The sequence below is a fragment of the Tachyglossus aculeatus genome, chromosome 1 (assembly GCF_015852505.1).
Source record: "Tachyglossus aculeatus isolate mTacAcu1 chromosome 1, mTacAcu1.pri, whole genome shotgun sequence".
NCBI classification, from domain to species: Eukaryota; Metazoa; Chordata; class Mammalia; order Monotremata; family Tachyglossidae; genus Tachyglossus; species Tachyglossus aculeatus.
Genome location: NC_052066.1, coordinates 119,785,683 through 119,806,289, shown reverse-complemented (window position 1 = coordinate 119,806,289; position 20,607 = coordinate 119,785,683). Strand labels below are relative to the sequence as shown.

The window sequence follows — 20,607 nt, the reverse complement described above, 5'->3', positions numbered from 1 at the left end:
ATCTTTTTATTTGACCACTGGGCTAACCTTTTTGATCCCACTCAATGTAAAGCTTCATCCTTCAATATTAAAACTGATCCCAGAGGACACTGCCTGACAGCCCAAACAGTTAAAAGGATTTGCAATACAGCTGCCTTCCTTGTGCTTTTCTAAATTTCACCAGAAGAGGGTAGAGTTTGGAAAGATCTTGACGTCAGCCTGGAATTCCTATTGTGTTGAGCACATCATGGGAAAAACAAGCCCAAGTTCCCCCCCAACCCGCCCCCCCCCCACACCCAACAGCCCGTACCCTTCCAGTTACTGTGGAGAGGAGTTGACAAGTAAAGTCGGCGGACAGGGAAGACGGCAGCTTCGGAGCTGAACCGAACAGTGGAACAGCCTTTTCCTGAAACCTCTTGCGGACCGTCTCTTTCAGAACTGGCGGTGACTTCTTTTTTTGTTAATCGGAACAAGGGATCTCTGATTGCAGAGATGTGAATCGAATGCTGTGAATAAAATACGTCTTCGGCTGGAAGAAGGGCGCCGAAAATATCTGAGGCACGGAAGCTGACGGTGAGTCTGGTTAAGTGGTCTCTTCTCTTTTCAATCTAAAGAAGCAAATATTGTTTTTCCGACCGTCTTCGTTCCCGGGTACCCAGCAGTCCGATGCCTTGTCTTTTCACCGCAGCTTGTTGCATACCTCATGAGCTTTCACTGACTGTCTGCTGCCTTGCCTAACGGATCCAGGATTGGCAGGGCAATCCCAGAGAGTTTTTTGGTTTTTTCCTTTTTCCTTCCCCCGTCTGGTCCCTGGTTGGGTTTTGATTTGCTTTCCCAGAGAACATAGGCTGAGCCAGGATTCGGAAAGAAGGGACAAAAATAAAAGACACGGCACGATGCAAGTGGCGGGTGACTCCTCCAGTCTTCCAGCCCCGGATGGTACTGGATCGGAAAACGGCGAAGATGCAGAAATCGTTGTCAACGTTGGCGGGGTGAGACAGGTTCTCTACGGGGACCTCCTCAGCCAGTACCCGGAAACCCGGCTGGCAGAGTTGATCGACTGCTTATCCGGGGGCTACGATATGATCTTCTCTCTGTGTGACGACTACGACCCCGGGAAGAGAGAATTCTACTTTGACCGGGACCCGGATGCTTTCAAGTGTGTCATCGAGGTCTACTATTTTGGGGAGGTGCACATGAAGAAGGGCATCTGCCCCATCTGTTTCAAGAACGAGATGGAGTTTTGGAAGGTGGACCTGAGGTACCTGGATGACTGCTGTAAAAGCCACCTCAGCGAGAAGAGGGAAGAGCTGGAGGAAATCGCCCGGAGGGTCCAGCTGATCCTGGACGACTTGGGAGGGGACGCCTCTGAGAGCCGCTGGCAGAACTGCCAGAAGTGCCTCTGGAAATTCATGGAGAAGCCGGAATCCTCCTACCCGGCGCGAGTGGTGGCCGTCCTGTCCTTCCTGTTCATTTTGATCTCGTCGGTGGTCATGTGCATGGGGACCATCCCAGAACTCCAGATCCTGGATTCGGAGGGGAACCCCGTGGAACATCCCACCCTGGACAACATCGAGACGGCCTGCATCGGGTGGTTCACCCTGGAGTACTTGCTGCGCCTCGTCTCCTCCCCCAACAAGCTGCACTTCGCCCTGTCGTTCATGAACATCATCGACGTGCTGGCCATTCTGCCCTTCTACGTCTGCCTGACCCTGACCCACCTGGGGACTGGCATGATAGGACTCACCAATGTGCAGCAGGCTGTGCAGGCCCTGCGCATCATGAGGATCGCCAGGATTTTCAAACTGGCGCGGCACTCTTCGGGGTTACAGACCCTAACGTACGCCCTGAAGAGGAGCTTTAAGGAGCTGGGCTTGCTCCTCATGTACCTGGCCGTCGGCATCTTTGTCTTTTCGGCCCTGGGTTACACCATGGAGCAGAGCCACCCAGAGACGCTGTTTAAAAGCATCCCCCAGTCGTTCTGGTGGGCCATCATCACCATGACAACCGTCGGCTATGGGGACATTTACCCCAAGACGACCCTGGGCAAGCTGAACGCGGCCATCAGCTTCCTCTGCGGGGTGATAGCCATCGCTCTGCCCATCCACCCCATCATCAACAACTTCGTCAGGTACTACAACAAGCAGAGGGTGTTGGAGACAGCTGCCAAACACGAGCTCGAGCTCATGGAACTGAATTCCGGAGAAGGGAAGGTCGGCAGCCCCAGGAGCCGCCTGGACCCCCTTCAGCCGACCGGAGAAGGTCAGGAGGGGCCTCTCGGGAGTCGCGGGCTAAAGGTCTCTCACAGCGACACCTTCATTCCTCTCCTGTCAGATGAGAAACACCACAGGACCAGACTTCAGAGCTGCAAATGAACTGCTGCAAGCTAAGTTCGCTAAGAAGCCCCTAGACTGACTGACCGCATGATGTCGAGGACGTTTAAGGATTTCTGGGTTTTCGGATTGAACGCGGTTTGTCTCCCTTCCTCCCATTCCCCCCACCCCCAGACTCCTTCCCTGCCTATAGACAAAAATTTCCCTTGGAACATTTTCATCACATTTGGGTGAGACTCTGTTTTTATTACCGGCTACTAGTGCGTTAACCATATGAGTGTGGTTCGGAGGGGTGACTGATTCACGGTTTCATCAGTCCAAGTATAAAATCTGGAAGGGTAGCTCTAAAATAATATGGGGGTACGGGATTGCCAATTCAAAATTCTGTATCTGTTACAATAAAGCCTCATACTCTAACTTAACCACAAACCAGTGTTTCAGGCTTTTTCCAGAGGTTCTGCGTAATCCATCTGGGTCAGAAGTGGCAGCCTGTTGCTCTTGAAGCAATTACTTCAGGGTGCAGTCACCAAATGGAGGTATTTAGTTGAAAGATAATGAAAAATATCCTCCTACTTTATAGATAACATTGAGTCAAGGGGCCTTTCAGCATCAAGAACAGCTTCCTCATTGTTAGTCTTCCCCTCAGGAAACACAGTTCTTCCCTGCTCAGTCATTTTCAAACAGGGAGGTGAGAATGCAAGAAGTAAATAAGAAGCAATACCAACTTCAGTTCCAACTGTGGTAGACCAACTTATAGCCCTGGCACTCTTCAGTTGGTTCCACTCTACCGGCTGTTTTATTCTAAACTTCTTTCTGCCTTCTTATTTCTCAAACCCACATTTCACTGAAACATTTGCCGGATAAAGCCAGATAATGTGTAACTGGAAGCGGAGGTTCCTCTGCTCTCTTATTCATAGAAAAAGAACAGACTGAACCTATCTAGCCCATCTAAAGCAATTTAGTAAATATTATTCTGTTTACACATAGAACCCATTGTTTAAATTCATGGCTAATGTAGCTCCGAGCAGCTTAATTTATTAATTGTTCTTGTCCTCTACCTGTCCTAAAGTATTTCTGTGTTCTTTGCAATGTGTCCTGCTGCATGCGAAGAGGGAGGGTAACCTTCTTTCCAGGGAAATGAGAGCAAATCTTTTGCATAGGAAAATTGCTCTCTGAGGCTCCAGGATTTAGCAATAAGTTACAGAAGAATGTTCTTCCCTATGTTCTTTCATACGGAGGAGTTGGCCATCTGTCCAGCATTCCAGTCCACCTGGAGGTGGGGGAATGATTTCAGTGACCCCCTCAAGGATCTCTCCAACCTAAAAGTCCCTGAGCTGGAGTAATGGAGGAGACAGAGTCAGGCAGACAGAGGGAAGCATGATGGGCTCTGGAGATGAGAGAACTGGCAAGAAAAAGCTATGGAGAAAACCTCCAGGTTTGTTTCCGCACCTCTGATCATCTTTACCCCATCAATCCACCACTGCAAAAGTGTCCCCAGTGAGATAGAGTCCCTCTAACCCTGAAGATAGCTCCCTCTGAGCACATGGGGACAACTCCATTCATTTATTCATTCATTCACTCATATTTATTGAGTGCTTACTGTGTGCAGAGCACTGTACTAAGCACTTGGGAAGTACAAGTCGGCAACATATAGAAATGGTCCCTACCCAACAATGGGCTCACAGTCTAGAAGGGGGAGACAGACAACAAAACAATTATGGGGAGTCCTGAGAAATTAGTCTAATAATAATAATAATAATGATGGCATTTGTTAAGTGCTTACTATGTGCAAAGCACTGTTCTAAGCGCTGGGGAGGATACAAGGTGATCAGGTTGTCCCACATGGGGCTCATAATCTTCATCCCCATTTTACAGATGAGGTAACTGAGGCACAGAGAAGTTAAGTGACTTGCCCAAAGTCACACAGCCGACAATTGGTGGAGCCGGGATTTGAACCCCTGACCTCTGACTCCCAAGCCCGTGCTCTTTTCCACTGAGCCATGCTGCTCGCTCCATACTGCTTCTGTATGGATTATTCCCACAGGCCTCTTCAGGAAGTGAGGTGAAGGCTAGGGTTATATAATGTAGAAGTAGAAGAATCCTCATGACAAAAGTCATCTCTTCTACCCAGCACCTACGGGCTGATCAATCAATCAATCAATCAATCGTATTTATTGAGCGCTTACTGTGTGCAGAGCACCATACTAAGCGCTTGGGAAGTACAAGTTGGCAACATATAGAGACAGTCCCTACCCAACAGTGGGCTCACAGTCTAAAAGGGGGAGACAGAGAACAAAACCAAACATACTAACAAAACAAAATAAATAGAATAGACATGTACAAGTAAAATAAATAAGTAAATAAATAGAGTAATAAATATGTACAAACTTATATACATATATACAGATCCCTCCTGGGTAACCGCTGAGGTTTGATTCCTTTTTTTATGGTATTTGTTAAGTGCTTACTATGTGCTAGGCACTGTACTAAGTGCTAGGGTAGGTACAAGTTAACCAGGTTGGTCACAGTCCTTGTCCCACATAGGGCTCACAGTCTTAATCCCCGTTTTACAGATGAGGTGACTGAGGCACAGAGAAGTGAAGTGACTTGCCCAAGGTTACACAGCAGACAAGTGGCAATGCCGGGATTAGAACCTAGGTCCTTCTGACTCCGTGGCCCAAAGAGAAGGCCCAAGGAGCATCAGTGAGGACTGAGCCCACAAGTCAAGAGGATCCTGAGGTCCTGAGTTCCCAGGGAGACCTCCGTTTTCACGGGCAGGTATTGGGAGGACTCTTCATTACAGTAAGCACCTAAATAAAAATAATAAAATAATGACCTTCCTTGACCTAGCTTACTGTTTACTGCAGGTGGAAAAACATGGGAATAGGGGAGAATAGTGAAATGGAATGGGAAGCTGAAAGAAGCTGCATGGCCTAGAGCATAGGCCTGGAACTCGGAAGGATGTGAGTTCTAATCCCAGCTCCACCATTAATTCAATTGTATTTATTGAGCACTTACTGTGTGCAGAGCACCGTGACCTGGGCAAGTCGCTTCACTTCACCTGGGCTCAATTATCTCTTCTGTAAAATGGGGATTACTATTGCAAGCCCCCTGTGGGACATGGACTGTGTCCTATCCGATTAGCTTGAATCTACCCTAGTACGTCAGTGCCTGCCACATAGTAAGTGCTTAACAACTACCATAAAAAAAGTGAACGGGCTGTACATCTTGATTGATTCCGCTTGCTCATTCCTTTAAACAAATAACAGTGAGATGTCATGTCCAAGTGGGAAACACTTTTTTTCCTGCAGAACCGTTGGGGGAGTTCTCTCCCCTATTGGGGGAAGGTATCTCAGGGAATAATTCCCTACCCTGGACAGTGAACTAGAAGTGGAGAACTCATTTCCAAATAAATCTTAATGTTTTGTAATCAATCAACCAATGATATTTGTTGAGCGCTTACTCTGCGTAGAGCACTGTACTAAGTACTTGGGGGAGTACAATACAACAGAATTAGCAGACACGTTCCTTGCCGATAACAAGCTACTCCAATTGCCATTAGTTAGCAAGAAAATTGGATAACTTCTTATATATTATTTCATTGGTCCTCACTTCTTGTTTGCTACAGAAGGGACGAGAGGCACCGAAAGACTAAAGGGCAAACCTGAGGCTACACAACGAATCCGCAGGGTCTAGGAATGGAAGTCAGGCTTCCTGCCTCATAGCAGACGACACCCATCTCTACGATTGTGTGTCCTGGTCTTTGCTTTTGGAGGGATAATGCTGTCCATCTTCTTAATCTTCTTAGAGAAGCAGCGTGGTTTAGTGGAAACGGCACAGGCTTGGGAGTCAGAAGGTGAGGCTTCTAATTCTGGCTCTGCCACTTATCGGCTGTATGACCCTGGGCAAGTCACTTAACTTCTCTGTGCTTCAGTTCCCTCATCTGTAAAATGGGGATTAAGACTGTGAACCCCACGTGGGACAACCTGATTACCTTGTAAGTACCCCAGTGCACAGAACAGTGCTTGGCACATAGTAAGCGCTAAACGAATACCATTATTATTATTATTATTAAGTGAAATGAATAATGTAGAGTTTCTTGTGCTATGTCATCTCACTCACATTCCTGCTTCCCAATATTCCAGCATCATATATGTAGACTGGGTCTACACTGGATAGATTGTTTAAAATCTACAATTGTCTACAATAGGTCTAGACTGGACCAAGGAGCAGCGTGGCATGGTGGATAGAGCATGGGCCTCAGAGTCAAAAGGTCATGGGTTCTAATCCCGGCTCCACCACTTGTCTACTGTGTGGCCTCGGGACAGTCGCTTCACTTCTCTGTGCCTCAATTACCTCATCTGTAAAACGGGGATGAAGACTGTGAGCCCCACATGGAACAAGGGACTATGTCCAACCCGATTTGCTTGTATGCCACCCAGTGCTTAGTATAGTGCCCAGCACATAGTAAGCACTTAACAAATACCATTAATATTATTATTGTTAATCAAGGCACTTCCAACAAGGAGGGTAGCCAGTGGAAAGAGCACGGGCCTGGGTGTCAAAGGAGGTGGGTTCTAGTCCTGGCTCTGTCAGTGGCCTGCTGGACAAGTTGCTTCACTTCCCTGTGCCTCCGTTTCCTCAGCTGAAAAAAATAAGGATTCAATGCTTGTTCTCCCTGCTACTTAGACTTTGAGCCCCATGTGGGACAGGGACTGTATCCAACTTGATTAACTTGTATCTACTCCAGTGCTTAGTACAGAACTTGACACGTAGTCAGTGCTTAACAAATACCGTAATAATAATAACTCTAGTTTGGCTAATATATCCTTTCTCAGTCTGGGTAGACTGCTACAGCTAAACAAAAATACGTGTGTGATCCTCTTTTAACTTTCCTGCAAGGCATGCCACATGTCTCAACCCAAAGTGTTAAATATTGTGCCTTTTGACAAGGGCTTGGCTGAAAAAATGTGATTTGTGATGGCAACAGCAATAGCTAAGATCTGAGAGAAGGCTGCAGATATTATTAATAATAATAATGGCATTTATTAAATGCTTCCTATGTGCAAAGCACTGTTCTAAGCACTGGGGAGGTTACAAGGTGATCAGGTTGTCCCACAGCGAGGGTCACAGTTTTAATCCTCATTTTACAGATGAGGTAACTGAGGCACAGAGAACTTAAGTGACTTGCCCAAAGTCACACAGCTGACAATTAGCAGAGCCAGGATTTGAACCCATGACCTCTGACTCCAAAGTCCGTGATCTTTCCACTGGGCCACACTGCTTATCAGTAATATTAATATATACAAGCAGCATTTCCCACTCATACATATGTTGGCTAAGCTGCTCTGAACTTGCCCTTTCAGTCAAAGATTTTGTATGTGCCGCATTCCCCTCTTCTCGGTCACTTTGATAGCTTTCCCATTTGTGGGATGGAATGGCTAATACATCTGACTTAAATTAACCAAATCAAATGAAGCACTGCAGAAAATGAAAATTAAATAGAGACCCATACATGCATTGGTGGGATATCCTGAACATTTTCCACATCAGACAGGAGCGTGGATTAGCAAACCATATTAATCACTATGTTCACAGAGAGTAAACAATGCAGACTCTCATACACTAGATTCGAAAGGGAGCTGCTATTTGTGTGAGAAAAAAATGGCAGTCTTTGACTACCTAGCTATTCCTTTTATTTTAACTGAGCCCAGAGTAGACTGATGGGACTTGGATTAAATCAAGTGGAGCTAGGGAAACTTTATGTCCCCAAGTTTGATAAAATAATGATGATAATAAAAATAATAATAGCAACAATAGTAGTATTTATTAAGTGCTTACTAGGTCCCAAGTCCTGTGCCGGCTCTGCCAATTGTCAGCTGTGTGACTTTGGGCAAGTCACAACTTCTCTATGCCTCAGTTCCTTCATCTGTGAAATGGAGATTAAGACTGTGAGTCCCCCGTGGGACAATCTGATCACCTTGTAACCTCCCCAGAGCTTAGAACAGTACTTTGCACATAGTAAGCACTTAATAAATGCCACCATTATTATTATTATGACCAAATCAGATACAGTGCCTGTCCCACATGGGGCTCAATATCTAGGAGAAGAGAGGGAGGGAGAGTATTCTATCTGCATTTTACAGATGAGGAAACAGGCAGCTAGGACTAGAAAACAGGATTACTACTTCTGTGCTCCTCCCAATACGCCCCGCCGCTTTCACATGATGGTCAATTGAGCATGTCCCAACTGCTTAAACACTAACTCACTAACTTTGATAAATGTACCATCTTCCTGCATTTTTAAACTGCGTAGAATATGACCTGGATTAAGTCACTCAGCCCCTTCCAATGGAGGCTTATATACACTGCAGATGTTATGTATTTATATAGTATTCTTCATCATGATGGTAGCGGCAGTTAGTTTGAAAAGGTCAGTATCTGCTCAATAATCCCTTCCACATTGTACACACATAGGCATTATCCTTGGCTGGGCTATTTGCTCTCTGCAGTGGCTGATGCAGATTTTCATTTTGGGTTCTGCTACTGCAATATTCCTGAAACCTCTGTTCTAAAAGTGAAACCCTATATTAGCTTGCCAAAAGCCAGACTGACTTAGTCCCACTAAAGCAAACCATATTAATCACTTTAGTCAGTCCCACTACTGGCTAAAACCTTGGCCAAACACCTCATTTATTGGGAGCCAATGCCACCAGGACCAAGACTGGATGTGAACCTCCACCTCTTGACTAGATTAAGAGTCTAGCTATACCAAACTGACCAGGCATCGCAAACCCAACAGGTTAAATGGCCAACAGTAATGCAGAAGGCATAAAGTCTAATTATTACTATAATAATTCATATAAAGGAGCTATAACAATAGTACACAATACATTCCACCACCATGAACAAGGATTGCTAGAACAACAGTAAATAACAGTTCCCATACAGATTCTATAGGTTGACTCTCCCATCCTGGAGTGGGCTGACCCAGCTATCACGCCCTTCCCAGACTCCTTCCCAAGCATCCCATTCCTTGACTCCAAAACCCATGTCCTCAACCTCTCCTCCTCCACTGAACCCACCTCCCTCACCCTCTTCCCCTCTATCATCTTGCACTACTAGCCCTCAACTCTAAATCACCTCCAAACCACTTCCTCCTTTTCTGCAACTGTCCAGCAAAATGCAGTTGGAGGAAATCCAGTCATCACACTGAATTCCAGGATTTTAAATTCACTTTCACCTGCTAATTAATATTAAACCCTCCGTTCTGCTCAGGAACACTTCTATTCCTCCCCTGTTGACTATCAAAGCTGCAGTCCCTTTCACTATTCCTGAAGGCCCCAGGAATACCCCACTGTCCTCCCTCTCACCCCAATGACCTCCCTGACTCCTTAGAAAACACAGAATTTCCTCTACCTCTTCATCTAGCTATGAAATCCTCTCTCCCCCTTCCTTCCCAGCAATTTCTTCAGAGTAATAATAATAATAATGGCATGTGTTAAGTGCTTACTATGTGCAAAGCACTGTTCTAAGTGCAGAGTAGTATTAGTAGTAATAATAATATTATTATTATGAATGCTGTGCATGTAGTAGGCACTTGGAAAGTACGAAACAGAGAAATGACTCATTCCCCACTGACAAGGGTCTTACACTTAAATGAGGGAGGCAAACATTAAGATATTTAGAAAAAGTAATCAAAGTAAATAATTTAATGTACAGCTGAAGGACAGACATACAAAAGATTAATAAGAACAAGAGGAAATCTCGGCTGCTCATAATCTATCTCCTGTATCTGTGCCTCTGACCCCATCTCCTCTCATCTGTCCATCAATCGATTAATCAATCAATTGTATTTATTGAGCACTTACTGTGTGTAGAGCACTGTACTCGGTAATTGGGAGAATACAATACAGCAGAGTTGGTAGACACATTTCCTGTCCACAACAAGCTTACAGTATAGAGGGGGAGACATACATTAATATAAATAAATAATGTAAAGATATGTACACAGATGCTGTGAGGATGAGGGTGGAGTAAATAACAAGTGAATAGATGACAGAGAAGGGAGAGGGAGTCAGGGAAAAGAAGATTTAACTGGGGAAGGCCTCCTGGAGGAGTTGTGATCTTAATAAGACTTTGAAGGTGGGGAGAGTGGTGGTCTGGTATAAATGGAAGAGAAGGGTGTTCCAGTCCAGGGTGGGGGAGAATGTGGGGAAGGTGTTGGCGGCAAAATAGATGAGATCAGGGCACAGTGAGCAAGCTGGCACTAAGAGAGTGAAGTGTGCGGGTTGGACTGTAGCATCAATCAGTCATATTTAGTGAGCACTTAACTGTATGCAGAGCAATGTACTAAGCACTTGGGAGAGCACAATACAACAGATTTGGTAGAGATGTTTCCTGACCACAGTAAGTTTACAGTCCAGAGGGAGAGAGCAACATTAATATGAATAAATAATTTACAGATATGTACCTAAGTGATGTGGGACTAAGGAAGGGGTGAATAAAGGGAGTAAATCCAAATGCAAGAGTGACACAAAAGGGAGTGGGAGAAGAGGCGATGAGGGCTTAATCAGGGAAGACCTTTGGAAGGAGATGCTAGATGGAGTAGCATAAGGCTCGAGGAGAGAGTGATTCATTCATTCAATTGTATTTATTGAATGCTTACTGTGTGCAGAGCACTGTACTAAGTGCTTGGAAAGTACAATTTGGCAACAGATAGACACAATCCCTACCCAACAACAGGCTCACACTCTAGAAGGGGAGACAGACAATAAAACAAAACAAGTAGACAGGCATCGATAGCATCAAAACAGATAAATAGAATTACAGCTATATACACATCATTAATAAAATAAGTAGAATAATAAATAAGTACAAATATACACAAGTGCTACGGGGTGGGGAAGGGAGCAGAGGGAGGGAGTAGGGGTGATGGGGAGGGGAGGAGGAGCAGAGGAAAAGGGGGGCTCAGTCTGGGAAATCCTCCTGGAGGAAGTGAGCTCTCAATAGACCTTTGAAGGGGGGAAGAGAACGAGTTTGACGGAGGGCATTCCAGGCCAGAGGTAGGATGTGGGCCAGGGGTCGATGGCAGGACAGGCGAGAATGAGGCACAGTGAGGAGGTTAGTGGAGAGGAACGGAGTGTGCGGGTTGGGCTGTAGTTGGATATGAAGAGAGAAGGCTTACAAGGCCAGGGGCAGGACTTGGGTGAGAGGATGGCAGTGAGACAGATGGGATCGAGGAATGGTGAGTAGATTGGCATTAGAGAAGCCAAGTGTGAGGACAGGGTTGTAGTAAGAGAACAGTGAGGTAAGGTAGGAGGGGCAAGGTGATTGAATGCTTTAAAGTCGATGGCAAGGAGTTTCTGTTTAAAGTGGAGGTGGGTGGGCAACCACTAGGGTATTTTGAGAAGTGGGAGACATGAGCTGAACACTTTTGTAGAAAAATGATCTAGGAAGCAGGGTGAAAAATGGACTGGAGTGGGGAGAGACAAGAGGTAGAGAGGTCAGTGAGAAGGCAGAAGCAGTAGTCCAGGCAGGATAGGGTAAGTGCTTGCGTCAGCATAGCAGCCACTGGATGGAGAGGAAGGTTTTAGTGATGTTGTGGAGGTAGACCCGACAGAATTTGGTGGCAGGCTGAATATGTGGGTTGTATGAGAGAGATGAATTGAGGACAATGCTGAGGTTTCAGGCTTGTAATAATAATAATAATAATGGCATTTGTTAAGCGCTTACTATATGCCAAGCACTGTTCTAAGCACTGGGGGAGATACAAGGTAATCAGGTTGTCCCACATTCATTCATTCAATCGTATTTATTGAGTGTTTACTGTGTGCAGAGCACTGTACTAAGCACTTGGGAAGTACAAGTTGGTGACATATAGAGACGGTCCCTACCCAACAACAGGCTCACAGTCTAGAAGGGGGAGACAGACAACAAAACAAAACATGTGGACAGGTGTCAAGTCGTCAGAATAAATAGAATTAAAGCTAAATGTACATCATTAACAAAATAAATAGAATAGTAAATATGTACAAGTAAAATCAATAGAGTAATAAATCTGTACATACCTATTTACAGGTGCTGTGGGGAGGGGAAGGAGGTAGGGCAGGGGGGTTGGGGAGGAGGAGAGGAAAAAGGGGGTTCAGTCTGGAAAGGCGTCCTGGAGGAGGTAAGCTCTCAGTAGGGCTTTGAAGGGAGGAAGAGAGCTAGATTGGCGGATGGGGCTCACCTGGGGCTCACAGTCTTAATCCCCATTTTACAGATGAGGTAACTGAGGCCCAGAGAAGTTAAGTGAGTTTCCCAAAGTCACACAGCTGACAAGTGGTGGAGTCAGGATTAGAACCCATGACATCTGACTCCCAAGCCCTTGCTCTTTCCACTGAGCCACACTGCTTCTCTGCTTGTGAGACAGAGAAGACAGCAGCATTTTCTACAGTGTTGGGATAGTCACGGGGAGGGCATAGTTTGGGTGGGAAGATAAGGAGTTCTGTTTGGTCATGTTTAGATTGAGGTTTAGGCAGAACATCCAAGTAGAGATGTCCTGATGGTGCAGAGGAGAGAGGTCAAGGCTGGAGGTGTAGATTTGGGAATCATCCGCATAGAGTTGGTAGTTGAAGCCATGGGAGTGAATGAGTTCTCCAAAGGATTGGGTGTAGATGGAAAATACCAGGGGACCCCAGAACTGAGGCTTGAGGGATCCCCACTGTCAGAGGGTGGAGGCAGAGGAGGATCCAGCAAAGAGACTGAGAAGGAATGGTCAGAGAGAGAGGAGGAGAACCAAGACAGGGCAGTGCCAACAAAGCCAAGGTTGGATAAAGTTTCAAGGAGAAGGGTGTGGTCTACAGTGCCTAAATCAGTTTAGAGGTCTAGGAGGATTAGGATGGAGTAGAGGCTGATGGATTTAGCAAGAAGGTTATTGGTTACCTTAGAGAGTGCTGTTTCCGTGGAATGAAGGGACCAGAAACCAGTTTGGAGGGGATCAAGGAGATAATTAAAAACACTTGCTCCCATACTCCTCCCCTCCTCTACCACTATCTTCAGCTGCACACTCTCTGATAGCCCTTTCATCTTTGCTTCGAAACACAGTCAAGTCTCCCCATACTAAAAAAAAAAGCATTCAATGCCCTTACAGGCATTAAAGCACTAGCTTTAATTCTCATCTCCGTGTTCCAAATCTTCCTGTCTAAGCTCTTCAAATGTGTTTTAGACACCTGCCGCCTTCACTTCCTCTCCTCCACTTCCTTCCTTAGTCCGCAACAATCTAATTTTTGGCCCATTCCCTTCTCTGAGACCACCCTTTCAAAGGTCACCAGTGACCTTGTCATATTCAAATCTAATGTCCTAATCGTCTTTGACCTTTCAATCACCTTTAACGCAGTTGACATCTTCTTCCTGGAAAAACTATCAGTCCTTGGTTTTGTAGCCACAGAAAGACTGTAAGCTCCATGAGGGGCAACTGATTACTTTGCATCTCCCCCAGGGCTTAGAACAGTGCTTTTGTTCATTCATTCATTCATTCATTGTCAGTTGTATATATTAAGCGCTTACTGTGAGCAGAGTGTTGTACTAAGTGCTTGGAAAGTACAATTCAGCAACAGAGACAATCCCAGTCCACCAATGGGCTCACACTCTAGAAGTGGGGAGACAGACATCAATACATATAAACAGGCATCAATAGTATCAATATAAATAAAGAGAATTATAGATATATACACATCATTAATAAAATAAATAGAATAGTAAATATCCACAAATATACACAAATCCTGTGGGGTGGGGATGGGGGTAGGGCAGAGGGAGCAAGGAGCAGAGGAAAAGGGAGGTCTTAATCAACTGGCACATAGTAAGTGCTTAGAAAATACCATCATTATTATTACTAATCTGACTCTCCTCCTATGCCTCCTTCTCAGTTTCAATCGCTGGCTCCTCTCCACCTCTTATCTCCTAACAGTAAGTAATGTTCCACTGTAACTTATACTCACTTGCTTTATATTCACTCCCTTGGGGAGCTCTTCCCCTCTCATGGCTTCAGTTATGGCCTCTATACAGATAACCTTTCTGCCCCTCTTCAATCTTGGATTTCCTCTTGCCTCCAGCATATCTCTACTTGGTTAGAGTGCTGGATCCTCAGAATCAACATTTCCAAAGCCGAACTTCTCGTCTTCTTTCCTCGTCCCTGTCCTGGTCTGTGCCAGTGTTAAAGGATAGAAGCAGCAACAGCCGGAGGAGAGGTTAAGAAGATGGGAAGGTATAGCCACTGCTATGGCTTTGGAGCCTATGCACAGCAGCTAAGGCGGCAGTTGTAGCTACAGCGGCTGCTGTGACTATGCCTGTTGGACTTTAGGCACAAGGAGCCTAAAACTCTGCTCCTTTATCCACAATCTCATATTATTCTTTTTACTTTCATTTTTTGTTTTTATCATTGCCTTGGTCTTTTATATTGTTTTCATGCTCTATGTTTCATAATAATAATGATGGCATTTATTAAGTGCTTACTATGTGCAAAGCACTGTTCTAAGCACTGGGGAGGTTACAAAGTGATCAGGTTGCCCCAGCAGGGGCTCACAGTCTTCATCCCCATTTTACAGATGAGGTCACTGAGGGACAGAGAAGTGAAGTGATTTGCCCAAAGTCACACAGCTGACAATTGGCAGAGCCGGGATTTGAACCCTGACCTCTGACTCCAAAGCCTGTGCTCTTTTCTGCTGAGCCTCACTGCATCTTTTGTTATTCATTCAATCGTATTTATTGAGCGCTTACTGTGTGCAGAGCACTGTACTAAGCGCTTGGGAAGTACAAGTTGGCAACATACAGAGAAGGTCCCTACCCAACAGCGGGCTCACAGTCTAGAAGGGTGAGACAGAGAACAAAACAAAACATAGTAACAAAATAAATAGAATAAATACGTACAAATAAAATAGAGTAATAAATACATACAAACATATATACATATATACAGGTGTTGTGGGGAGGGGAAGGAGGTAAGGCAGCGGGGATGGAGAGGGGGAGGAGGGGGAGAGGAAGGAGCGCCCATGCTCTTTCAACTAGGTCATGCTGCTTCCTTTAAATGGATTCTCAATCCTGAAGTCCCAAGACCTGAGGCTCATCAACATACATGTGTACTTCAAACAGGACACCACACTTTCCCAAAATAAAAAAGGATTAGAGAAATATCTCATGTGCCATCTCATAGCTTCAAACCATTACTGACTCATCTTCCCTGGACAACTGAACCCTTCTTTAACAGTAATTTTAATTCAACTTCAAAATATAAAAAAGGCCTTCTTATTCTTAATATCCTTGTTGTTTCTGGGAATGAAACACACATTATGTGTTATGTGTTATGTGTTTGTCTCCAGTCCTCTTAACTCCCACTGTTTTTAGATGAGGGGAATCTAGCTTCAGCACAAAGTATGAGGTGGGCACTGATTTGTTCATATTTTTAAGTTGTAAATATTTTTATGTTTGTTCCCCCATTACGGTGCAAGCTCACTGTGGACAGGGAGCATACCAGTTTGTTGTTCTGTAATAATAATAATAATAATGGTATTTGTTAAGCACTTACTATGTGCCAAGCACTGTTCTAAGTGCTGGGATAGATACAAGGTGATCAGGTTGTCCCACTTGGGGCTCACAGTCTTGATCCCCATTTTACAGATGAGGTAACTGAGGCACAGAGAAGTGAAGTGACTTGCCCAAAGTCACACAGCTGAAAAGTGGCAGAGTCAGGATTAGAGCCCAAGCCCGTGCTCTTTCCTATATGCCACACTGCTTCTCTGCACATCTATGAAGCATAGGCCTGGGAGTAAGAAGGAGGACCTGCGTTCCAATCCCAGCCCCTCCACTTCTCTGCTGTGTGACCTTGTATGAATCACTTAACTCCTCTGTGCCTCGGTTATCTCATCTGTAAAATGGGGACTAAGACTGAGTCCTACGTGGAACAGCGACTCTGTCCAACCTAACTTGTGGCTCAGAGGAAAGAGGCTTTGGCATCAGAGGTCATGGGTTCAAATCCCGGCTCCACCAATTGTCAGCTCTGTGACTTTGGGCAAGTCACTTAACTTCTCTATGCTTCAGTTACCTCATCTGTAAAATGGGGATTAAGACTGTGAGCGTCCCATGGGACAACCTGATCACCTTGTAACCTTTCTAGCGCTTAGAACAGTGCTTTGCACATAGTATGTGCTTAATAAATGCCATCATTATTATTACTATTGCTACCAACCCCAGTGCTTAGTATAGTACGTGGCACAGTAAGTGCTTAAGAAATACTATTTTAAAAAGGCGGGAGCTCAACAAATGCTACTGCAACTAGTACAATTACCTCTTTTCTAATATCTTGTATCTAATTCGCAGCAAGGATCATTCCCACTGCGTCACACTGTAATTCCATCTCTGGGATAGATAGAGGGTAGAAAGTGTACTTGGGGAGGTGGGGATGAATGCTATGCTACCTAAGCTCCTTTGTTACCGAGAAGCAGTGTGGTCTAGTGGAAAGAACACAGACCTGGGGTCAGATGACCTGGATTCTAATCCCAGCTCTGCCGCTTGCCTATCGTTTGGCCTTGAATAAGTCACTTAACTTCTCTGTACCTCAGTTTCCTCTTCTGTAAAATGGGGGTTCAATGCCTGTATTCCCAGAGCTTAGCTGAGTATTCACCACATAGTAAGAGTTTAACAAATACCACAATGAATTATTTTTATTATTGTTATTATTTTTATTATCTCAGCTGAGTTCTCTTAGGGTTTGGAGCTCTTTACTCCACCTTATACTAGGCATCTGGTCCGCAACGACGGGCCCCATTCCAGGGGAAGATCTGGATCTTGAACTGGGGAGGTGAAACGAACTGTGAGAGCCCAGAACCCGCGAGATCCTTCTCCTCCTTCCTCCAAACCAGTGGCAGCATCTGGAGGAGCTGGGTTGACCGTTGAGATCATCATCATCAATCGTATTTATTGAGCGCTTACTGTGTGCAGAGCACTGTACTAAGCGCTGAGATGCTGGGGAAATGGGGACGTCTGCTTTTTTTTTTTTAATGGCATTTGTTAAGTGCCTCCTATGTACCAGGCACTGTATTAAGCGCTGGGTTCGATACAAGTTAATCAGGTTGGACACAGTCTCTGTCCCCACATAGGGATCACAGTCTTAATCCCCATTTACGTAACTGAGGCTCAGAGAAGCAAAGTGACTTGCCCAAAGTCACACAGCAGACAAGTGGCGGAGCCGGGATTAGAACCCAGGTGCTTCTGACTATACCAGGACTGTTCTCTATCCACCAGGCCATGTTGCTTCTCTATGCATGTTCTAAGTCAAGGGCAGCAAATAGGTACATGCTTGGAGTTGTTCCAATCCTTCTTCCATGCTTATGTTAGCTCCATCTCAACTGACGGCGATGTTTATCTTCTAACATGCCCTGGGCCATGGTAGGCTAAAACAAGCATTGCTTCAGTGCCATTGCACTGACAGACTGACTGATTGGTTGTTCAGGATCTCGCCTTTCTAGTTGATGTACACTATGATATTTAGGTTGTTAAACTGCAACTACTACTCCTAAAGCAATGAGAAAACATGGAAAGAAAGAGGTTCGGTAGGAGTAAGTAATGTTCTTCATAACTTCTGGTTTCTCAACGAGCGGTTAAAGAGGATGCTAAACCCACTGTCTATACTGCAGTTGTTTTTCTCTTTTTCATTAAAACTGTCGGGTTTTTCTAAGGGCAAAAGAAAAACAGTAAGTAAGCCATCACCAACCAGAATGTCTTGCAGTTTCTGTAGGCACTGTTTTCCATCTGAATTTGGAATATTATATACGTCTCTTTTTTCCAATTCAAAATTTCTATAGATTTTGAACATCGAATGCTTCACCAATTTAGTATTCAATATGACTTATACAGATATCTCAGCCAGGACACAGAAACACAATTTGTCAACATTAAGCTATCACATAGATCTCTACACCCACTCACTCTAAATATGTTCTCTCTTGAATAAACATTTGTTTGACAACATTTAGAATACATTTCCTGTATGCTATTTGAATTCTTTGATACAGTGGCTCAGAATAGTACTGACAGTTAAAACCCGGTCTCATTCTTGAGAAACCTCGAGAAAGCTTAAGGAAAGCTCACATTGCGATGCTCACGTGTTCCGACCCATCACACACACAAAGGTAGGCATGCAAGCAGTATCTTCGATTACACGACGCTCTAGAATCCAAATATATGTTACGGCAGAACTGGGTGTGAAATCATAATCAGAGAAGCAGCGTGGCTCAGTGGAAAGAGCCCAGGCTTGGGGGTCGGAGGTCATGGGTTCTAATCCCAGCTCCGCCACTTGTCTGCTGTAGGACTTTGGGCAAGTCACTTCACTTCTCTGTGCCTCAGTTACCTTATCTGTAAAATGGGGATGAAGACTGTGAGCCCCATGTGGGACAACCTGATGACCTTGTATCTGCCCCAGTGTTTAGAACAGTGCTTGGCACATAGCAAGCACTTAACAAATGCCATCACTATTATTATTATAATTGGCATGGTTCCACATTTGCAGTTGGGAATAAGCATGAAGAGCAGGTTCAAATGATCTACTTTTGAAGGCTAACACATCCAGAATGATTCCCTTTCTCCTTTTAGTTGTCATTGTACTTTCCAAGAACTTAGTACAGTACTCTGCACACAGTAAGCACTCATAAATATGATTGAATGAATTAGTTATAGATAGTGCCTTTAAACAATCACTCTCCCCACCTTCAAAGCCTTATTAAAATCATATCTCAAACTAAGTTCTCATTTCACCTAACTCCCTCTTCCTTCTGAGTCACCCTTGTACTTATGTGCATATTGGTGATTTATTTTCATGTCTGTCTTCCTCTCCAGACTGTAAGGGAGAATATCAGCCAACTCTGTTGTATTGTACTCTCCCAAGCACTTAGTACAGTGCTGTGGACACAGTAAGTGCTCAACAGATATGATTGATGGGTTAATTGCAGTGGCAATGACTTTCCCAGCTAAGCTCAGTAGAGGATTGAAAGAGTATATAATGACCCTTTCGCCTCAACAGGCAGTAATACTGGGGTGGTAAAAAGGCCACTGCTACAATGCCCTGGTAATTATTCTCTCACCAGGGTAGCCAACATCTTCTTGAATCCAGCAAGCAAATTCATGCAAATAATATGCAAACCGGGAGACCCCTGACTTCTTTTTAAACCAGGGTTGAACCTCCTAGTGAGAAGCTTAAGAGAACAGATGGTCTGGGACTTTGGAACATAGAGCACTTAGCACTCAACTCCACCCAATCAGCCTTCTTGTTGCCGACTAACCTGCCGAACTGTACATTCTACAATTGGAAACAGGGTTGGATTTTTTTTTTTAATCCTTTGGAAAAAAATTTTTCCCTTCTTTTCTGGCTATCATGTTGAGACTGTGCTGAGGGTAATGGGGAGATGGGGCTACATTGCACCTGGTTCTCTGGTTTTCAGTTTCTGCTTCCTCTCCAGAAGTGAGCATGCTCAGTTCTTCCATAATGTGGGTTTTCACTAAGTGCTTTGGATAGGATGCTGGTAGGGAATTAGGGGAATAGTCTTCCAATAACATGCATTTACCTAGAGAGGATGCCGTGTCGGAAGAAATGGTTGTGTTCATGCTCACTGTGGAGATTTAAGGCCCGTGTAGTCTAACATTAAGGAAAATAGGTTTTCCTTAATGAAGGAAGACCTGAATGAATACAGGATTACTAGTGTGTTGTTTCTGCCTCCAAGCCTCCCGGTTTCGATCCACCCCAAGCTCTCTGATCTCCATTCCAGAGTCAAATTCATTCAGTCAATCATATTTATTAAGCGCTTACTGTGTGCAGAGCACTGTACTAAGTGCTTGGGAAGTACAAATTGGCAACATATAGAGACAGTCCCTACCCAACAACAGGCTCACAGTCTAGAAGGGGGAGACAGACAACAAAACAAAACATGTAGACAGTATCAAAATCGTCAGAACAAATTGGTTGCTTTTATTGTAAATACCACTTGCTCAGTAGACAGTCAAGTTGGGTCCAATTAGTTTAACAATAGCTTACTAATGCATCAGAGGGAAAGTTATTCCCAAGAACCTGGAGCTAAATAGTTCCAAGTAGTCTTACATTAGGACCAACATCATTGATTTTAGTTGAAGTAATTACTGATCAAAATACTTGGTGAAACAGAGCGCAGAGCGCAGATTGCTAGGGCAATCTGTTTGAAAAAGTAGTATCTCATATACCAACAAAAAAAGTAAAAAGCTTTGAGTAGGAGAGCTTGGGAAGGGAGGC

The 20,607-nt window shown here is 44.6% G+C and overlaps 1 protein-coding gene across 1 annotated transcript; it reads left to right on the top strand.

Moving 5' to 3' along the window:
* The first annotated feature begins 308 nt into the window (after window positions 1-308).
* Window positions 309-2,730, top strand: KCNF1 (potassium voltage-gated channel modifier subfamily F member 1). The gene has a single exon (XM_038747786.1). The coding sequence runs from the start codon at window positions 876-878 to the stop codon at window positions 2,352-2,354; it is 1,479 nt and encodes a 492-aa protein (XP_038603714.1). The 5' UTR covers window positions 309-875; the 3' UTR covers window positions 2,355-2,730.
* The last annotated feature ends 17,877 nt before the right edge of the window (window positions 2,731-20,607 follow it).